The sequence below is a fragment of the Patiria miniata genome, unplaced genomic scaffold, assembly GCF_015706575.1.
Source record: "Patiria miniata isolate m_02_andy unplaced genomic scaffold, ASM1570657v1 HiC_scaffold_22, whole genome shotgun sequence".
NCBI lineage: Eukaryota > Metazoa > Echinodermata > Asteroidea > Valvatida > Asterinidae > Patiria > Patiria miniata.
This window is the reverse complement of record NW_024037061.1, coordinates 11124251-11132225: the sequence shown is the minus strand read 5'-3', so window position 1 is coordinate 11132225 and position 7975 is coordinate 11124251. Positions and strand designations below refer to the sequence as shown.

At 43.1% G+C, this 7975-nt stretch overlaps 1 protein-coding gene across 1 annotated transcript; it reads left to right on the top strand.

The window, feature by feature from the left end:
• The first annotated feature begins 2316 nt into the window (after positions 1–2316).
• On the top strand, positions 2317–5282 carry LOC119730054 (monocarboxylate transporter 12-like). Its single transcript, XM_038202842.1, has 3 exons — positions 2317–2329; positions 2935–3747; positions 4717–5282. Exons 1-3 carry the CDS (start codon positions 2317–2319, stop codon positions 4854–4856), a joined length of 966 nt encoding a protein of 321 aa, XP_038058770.1. The 3' UTR covers positions 4857–5282.
• Positions 5283–7975: the final 2693 nt, after the last annotated feature.

Genomic DNA, 7975 nt, shown 5'->3' with positions numbered 1-7975 from the left:
GGGCGCTAAACAACCATGTATGTGGATGTAGTTTGGGAAAAGAAAATTTGCGGGCGGGGGCGGATTCCGACCGGCTCTTTTAGGGTTAATTGTAAAGCGCTTTGAGATTGTTGATACGATGGAAAGCGCTATATAAGAACAATTATAATATTTATAATTACCCTGGATTGCCATTGGGAGACATGCCCATAGACTTGTGCACAACATTTTTCAAACTTAAATGTGCCCTAACCCAATATTCCCTTGTCCTTTTTTGCACGAATTTCGGTATGTTTACTAATTAGACCACGAGCAACAAATATAATCTAATTGCAATGGTAAAATTTCGCCTCTAAAGGGGGGCTGTGACATTAGGGAGACATGAAATTGTTTCCCTAATGACCGATGTCTCCCATCATGCGAAGAAATTCTGATAACATATGTCTCCTTAATGGTACCATTACACGTATTAAAGCTGTGATCTAGGACTATACCGTGCACGGGTTGATGCGTAGGAGTAAAGGTCATGTACACCCGGACCCCCAGATCATAATACTCATTGTTATACCTATACACGCAGCTATCAAAAGAATTCCTGAGATCCAGGGAGCACAACGACCAACACAAAAGGCGGAGATCCGTCGCATATATCTTGTTTCAAACGTCAAATAGTGTCTTTCTCTAGTTTTACTTTTATCCCGCTCACTTAATAGTGCTTTAGGCCAAAAAAAAAAGTCTCCGGTTTCTGGTATGCGCGCGCGTCGCCGTAGCAATGCGCGTCGGCAAAATGAAAAAGATTTTTTTTCAATAAAAGATGATGTCTCAAAACCGCCAAACTCACTGGTTTGACTGGAATTCTGCTGCTGCACAATTTTAACGTGTTTTTAGATTGGATTATGGTCGAGAATAAGCTTTATGTGGCCTCTCTTTACTCCCATACATTTGCACCAAGTTTAGTCGGGCACCATTTGCAGTCATCAGCCGACATTTGAAGCAAAAAAATCAGGTAAAAAAAAAAAAAGCCGCGTCGCCGCACCACTTTTTGGGCAAGCTCCATACCAGAAACCGGAGACTTTTTTGGGGGGGCCTTAAGAGGAGTTAGTGAGTAAAGGCTTTGTACGGCGTTGATCGATAGGGATGAGTGAACATGCATGGGCATTTTATACCGTGGTATAAAAGAATACCTTGTGACACACCGTGACCTGACCTATATAAGATGGGGCCTAAAGCTATCCTGAATTTAAACACCTCTGCCAACCCATGTTAATAAAACCCTGTATCCGACTTTGTTAATATATTTCTATTTCATGGTACATAAAGTGCAATATTAGCCGCGCCATGGCTAGCTCAGCATGTGGATCTGATGGGCGTGCTGGGTGGTTTGCTGTGCTGGCTATGTGGACCAGGCTTTTCATCTGGTCTGCAGTCTTTAAAACCATTGGCATGATGCTTCCCTTGTTACAAGACCAGTTTAATACCACCACGGGGATCTTGGGCTGGATAACGTCTACCATAGGCACCACCACTGGATTATTTGGTAAGTTAACCCTTTAATACAGAAATCTCCCATGTATTTCCCATTGGAACTTGAACCGGAGCAGAAAGTTGCATTTAATATGTTCCCATGAAAAAATATCCATGTCATCGGCCCTTTAATAACGATTCCAACCCCCATGCAAAGACCAACCCTTCCCAAACCAATCGTCATCTCTGCAGCAATCACCTCGAGGCTGATGGGTAGATGGTTTGGTCCCGGCTACGTCATCATGACGTGTGGTACAATGATTGGTGTTTCGGTCATCATGGCGTCTTTTGCCACCTCGCCTGTTCACCTAGCTTGCGTGTTCATTCTACTCACGGGTAAGCAAATGACATGCCCTTAATACGCCTCGTGAACGTTGCTGATGAACGTCTTGTTTAACGAAGTAAATAAACGCTTCCTTCCTGATCAGCGCCGTTCACTAGGCGTTAAAACAGAACGTTTAAAACTGGTTTTCCAAATTTCCAGAGAGTCAAATTTCAGTGAATACAAGCAGGGTCCGAATTAAAATTCGGCTGTTTGAGGCTTTGTTTGTGCTACTAATATCTACATATTGAAATTGACTCAAATCATAACCGATAACTTTTGCCTATAGGTTAAATTGTTTTAACGTTAATAATGCGTTCAAAAGTATGAGTTTACAGTGTACCCTTCAATCATCCTAAAACCTAACCGTCCCAAAGGGGAAAACGTAATTTGACCTCTAATGCGCAAATGGAGGTGTCGAACCCTGTTCATCTGAAAACAAAATCCTTCCACTGAGATCTTTCAAATTGCCACTGATCTTAGATAGGGCGATGAGGAAGAATGGTAATCTTATACTCATGGGGACGAGAGTGCTTGCCGTTGTTGCTTGGCTACTTGTGAATTAAGCAGAGCGCATGATCACAACCGCGGTGGGGTAGCCAGCGGGGCGAAGGGGGCGGGGGGGGGGGTGGCAATGGGCCGGGGTATTTATCCCCAAATAATTTGTAAAGAGTGCCCCTTTTTCACGAGTTCCCCTTTTTTCACTAGTTCCCTTTTTTCACGAGTGCCCGTTTTTCACGAGCGCACTTTTTAAAGTGTCGCGCGAACTTCGGCAGTTGTGCCGCCATGAAAAGTGCCACACATTGTCCGATATTGCCCAGGGTCGTCCGGTTTGAACAGCAAGCCCATAGAAAGTTGCCGCTTTCACATCTAGCCCCCAATAAAAGTGACCTTGCTACGCCACTGACAATGAAAATGAATGACAATGAATTTTATTTAGCTGTACGGCTTCTGCTGAGGCAAAAGAGAACTTAAGAATTACAATGTGAAAGGATATTTATCAAAATTAAACTGTTAAAACTTAACTGTAAATTAGGCTACTTGCGAATTAAGCTGAGCGCATGATCATGGTCGTCTATTTATAGCAATTGTTTCTCTCCGCACATCAGGTACGGGGTTCGGGATTTCTGGTGTGCTTATAAAAGAGGCCATCGCCCGCCGCTTCACCACGAACTACGCCACGGCCACTGGCATTGCACGCACAGGTGATTCCATCGGGCTGTTTGTGTGTGCACCCATCGTCCAGGTATTCATCGACACGTATGGATGGAGAGGAGCCATGCTACTGGTGGGTGCCATCTCTATGCATCTTTTGGTGTGTGGCGCCCTCATGCAGCGAGCAGGAGCACCTTCAGCAAGCAGATACCAAAAGCTTCCAGCAGACGATGGAATATCAAAACATCCAAGTCAACTTCCCTCTCGCTGTACCTCATTTTATAAGAACCTGTTCGAGATCTTCGATATTCGACTTCTCTCTGATTTCCGTTACTGGTCGGTGGCCATCATAGCCTGCTGCTCAAAGTTTGCTTTCCACATGTGGCACATTTACTTCGTTTCACAAGCGAAGTCAAATGGATTTTCCTTACAAGAGGCGGCAACATTTGTAACAGTTGGAGGCGTTGGAGGTTTAATAGCAAAACTGGTTCAGGGATTCTTTCTTGACCGCGGAGTGATATCCAGTTTCCATCTGACGGCCACCGCTGTAGCGGTTTGTTCGGTGTCGCACTGCGCAACTCCCTGGCTGACGTCATATTGGCCAATGATGACGTCATCACTCCTGATCTTGACAAGCTCTGGCGCCCTCAGCTGTCTTCACGACGTTCTCAGTAAGCAGGTACTCGGTGTGGATTTACTAGTCGGAACTTTTGGTTGGATATATTTTACTGCGGCCATCTTGGAATTCTCTCTTGGCTTTTTACCTGGTAAGCTATGCTGTTTCTTATTAAATTTTGCATGGGTGTTCGATTCGCCGTTGCATTTTTGTCGAATTTTCGTAAACTTTCTCTTCGTCTGTAGAAATCCCCATGCATCTTTGCTTTTTCCTTTCCAGTCTTCTATTACTCTCCCTCCTCAGTAAATTCATTGAAATATTCTTCTTTCAGTTTAATCTCGACCAAGTTTCCCAGTCAGCCCTCTCTGCACTTGTCTATTTTGGCCGTTCGAATGAAGGGGCGGATCTACCTTTCAGGAAACGGGTGAGGTGGTGGTGTGATGTACATTTGGGTTGACTCTAAGGCGTGCCTCCCTGCCAGGGATTCGGGGCATGCCCCCGACTTTGTTTGAAATGTACAATGCTTCCTCCTGCATTCTAGCGATTAGAGTAAAATTAGGAGACCATTGGAGCACAGACCAGTAAACAAATTTCCATAGACACCAATAATAAACTTCCTTCAAAAAAATTATCGAGAAAAACACTCACAGCTAAAAGTGTTCAAGGCATTCATCAAATCAAAGCTTGATTAACCTTCTTTCACTTTCAGTTCGATTTTTGCGGGGTTAATAAGTGACTTTGGGGTCAGTTTTTCCCCTCTTAAGATGACAACCCCTAAAAGGCATTCCTGCTGTCCAACTCCATTATAAAAATGATCCATCCACTCTATAACAAAATAAAGCGACCTTCCGGTTCATCATCCAAATTGCCCCGGAAATCGTAGTTCCAAGCTCGGGTCAGACCTTGGGCCTGCCCCCCTCACAAACCCTCAAGTGCAAGGGCCACACAACTCTGTATTAAGAAAGAAAACTGAAGGCACCAATGGTGATATGGTCGGCGTAGATAATTTTAGGCCTATTTACTGCTGTGCAACCATAAGAACGTACAAGGTAATTTGCTTATCGAAGTGTATTTCAACATTCTGTTGTCATCTCACCTGTGTGTTTTGTGCACATTTCAGGTTTGCTGTTCGACACCACAGGCAGTTACACCACAGCGTTTGTTTTCATAGGCTCCTTGCAATTCCTTCCGATGTTTCCTCTTCTCATTCTCAGGTATTATCGATGTTTTGAAAGAGACGCACAGGAGGAGTTAACATGAAGCCCCAAGTAAATGTTGTATTTGTTTTTGCTGAGGGAATACATTTCGTCAGTTACTTTCTGGATATAGCTGCAAATGGTGTATTAATATTGCATTGCATTAAATTAATTTAATACTGAACAAAATAATATTGGTATTTGGCTAAAGATGATAGACACCTTTCAGTTTGATCATCTTTACTAATGTGCATTTATTGCACGAAATGTATATATTAAAGGAATTTTGAATTACAAATAGTGTTACTTCACTTGTTTGGTAACATTTTTAACCAACAAATTATCATCAGGAATTTGTTATTTCCATATTGCTCAGTTATTATGCCGAATTGTTCCGTCTGCAATGCTGGAATGTTGAATAAAACACGGGTAACTTGCAAAATGTAATACAAATCTGGAGTATATTTGCTGCATAGAATTCTACCCGAATACTTATCTCTGAACTAAAAAAAAAAAATGGAGGTTAAAGGGAATATACATCATTTGCTTTTGCTGTAATTTTCAGAAATAGATGGAATTGGGGGGTTGGAAATATATAGCAAATATAGTTACACTGACTTTTTTGAGGTTTTGGGTTCGAAAATGCTATAAAAACCAAGAAAAACAATCATTTTCCTTTAGTCTAGTTCCCTGACTCCATATACGAAGAAACAGAGCAGTTTACATACATTGGGGAATTGTAAGGTCAGGGAACCAGTCTAGCTGGCTTGTACCCGTTCATAGGTGTGTAATCGATTGCAAACAAGTGCGATGGTCAATTGGGGCCAGTATTTGAAAAAAGCCAGTGTTTTCCAACGCTGGTCGGCCGACCAGCGTTGATGTTTGATATTATTAGAATACATTTCCGTGAAACGAATCGTGAAACAAATACAAGATTTGTTCCATATGTGCCCTTAATTCCAGTAATCGTATGACACAAGGATCTTAGGGACTTCAGTTTGGTCCGTTTCTGTTCATATCAATCCTCTAAGGTCACTAACAAAATGTATGTAAAAAGAAAAATTTTAAACAAAAGTGTTCTCAGTATGATCAAGTGGAAAGACAATGCACTTTTTTGTTGGGGTGGGGGGGGGGGAGAAACAGCCGTTACAGTGCATAAACATATTGTAACGGAAAGTGTAGGGACTATAACAAGTCTAGCGCTAATGCAGCGTGATCGTATGTAATGAACTGTACATGTAGCGCGTGCGTGACTGGGCGGAGCTTAGCGCTCAGTATAACATGCACGTACCTAATTGTGCTTAAGTTACACTGTGTAATGCTGATGCGCGCAGCCGTACAAGTGAATGTTCTGTACACATTGATCTCCATTACTAATGGAGATCAATGACTGTACGATATGCTAGCTTACATGGGTAAAGCGTAATCAAGTACAAGGCTAGCTAAACGGGTTGTATGCTTGCGTGGTGTACATTACTTGCGCTGGCGTGTACTGTTTACACTGGTGTACATTACTTACATTGGCGTGTGTTGTTTACATTGACGTACTTTACTTACATTGGCGTGTATTGCTTACATTGGCGTACATTACTTACACTGGCGGTATTGTTTACACTGGTGTACATTACTTACATTGTGGTATACTGCTTACATTGTTGTGCATTGTTTACAATGTTGCTTATTGCTGACTTGACCCCGTTCCCACTTGATCCACCAATTGGGGGATCTGATCCACCTTTTGCCAAATTGCCGGATCAGATCCCCCAATTGGTGGATCAGATCCGGCAATTGTGTGTAGTGGGAACGCTAACCGTTATAAGGTGGATCAGGATCAGATCCACCTTTTCTGATCCACCTCTGGACCAGGATAGAGATCCCCCAATTGGTGGATCAGATCCGGCAATTGCCGGATCACGATCGGAACGCAAAAGGTGGATCTGATCCGGCAATTTGACCTGTTAACATCCGCCCGGTGCACGAGTGGCGCGAAAATGTTGCGGTCTCATGAACGAAGAAACACGTTTTCAGGCGTGTAGCTCATGTGAACATTTCCAGCGTATACAACATGCACAATAAACAACCGCTGAACTACGGGCTAGCACCGCGCATGCAAAAGCGCACGTGGTATCCTAAAACTACACTATAGGCCTTACTTTTGTTACGTGTTCGTCCATTACTAAACCTTTTTCATTCCTGAAATTGTACTTATTTTTCCATCCATAAATGACTCTGAGTCCGCACTCACCACTGAAAGACTTCACTTTGGCACAGAATCATGGAAAAGCTTACGAGTATGCGATGAGAATAGTGCCGATAACGCGGTACGTACGGAGGTGACAAATCTGAAGTATTGACTATAGAAAATTGGAAAATGATGTCGTAGTACATCATGTGACCGTTTCTAACCAATGAGAAGCTTCAGAACCAGGGAATCCCTTATCGATGCATTGGTTTCTGCCGTGATGTCACACAACGAGCGGCTCTGTTGGATTTCACCTGTTAATTTATGCACGCACGGATCCTCTACAGATCCGTGATTTATGTTGGTGAATTCGCGTAATTTTTGTCGGTGAATTCTGATAGTGCTGTTTGAAAACTGACCCATCCTGGCCTAGCATGCAACCATGCAACAATGGCACTCCCACAGAGCGCGCGTAATTCCGAACTCAGTGACCTTTCGGACCCAACATTTCCGTACGAAAAGGTGGATCAAGCGTAAGTGGGAACGCGACTTGCGGTTTCGTTGCGGTAAGATAACGATCACACCAAAAAGGTGGATCTTGATCCACCTTTTTCCAATTCAAGTGGGAACGCGGTGTTAGTAGCGCATTTCTTGTTACATTGTTGATGCTGTGCGCTTCATTTGCTGCGTATGTGAGCAGTGGGTTGTCTCCCAGCAACTATAATTCAGTGACCCTGGTAATAGAACAGCCCAATTCAGGTCCCAATTATTAGTGTATATTTCTTGATTATTGTATGATAAATTACGATAATATTTGTTGTGCCAACAATCATGCTGTCAAGGTGTATTTCTTGCTGGTTTGTTGTGCAATTAAGGGAGTAATCATCATCATATTCGGCGGTATAATCCCTCCAAAACAGACCTGCTCCCTAAGCCTTGAGGTTGCTCTGAGTGGTCTCTCATCTTGGGAAAGCTTGGGGTTCGGGAAGATCAGCTACACT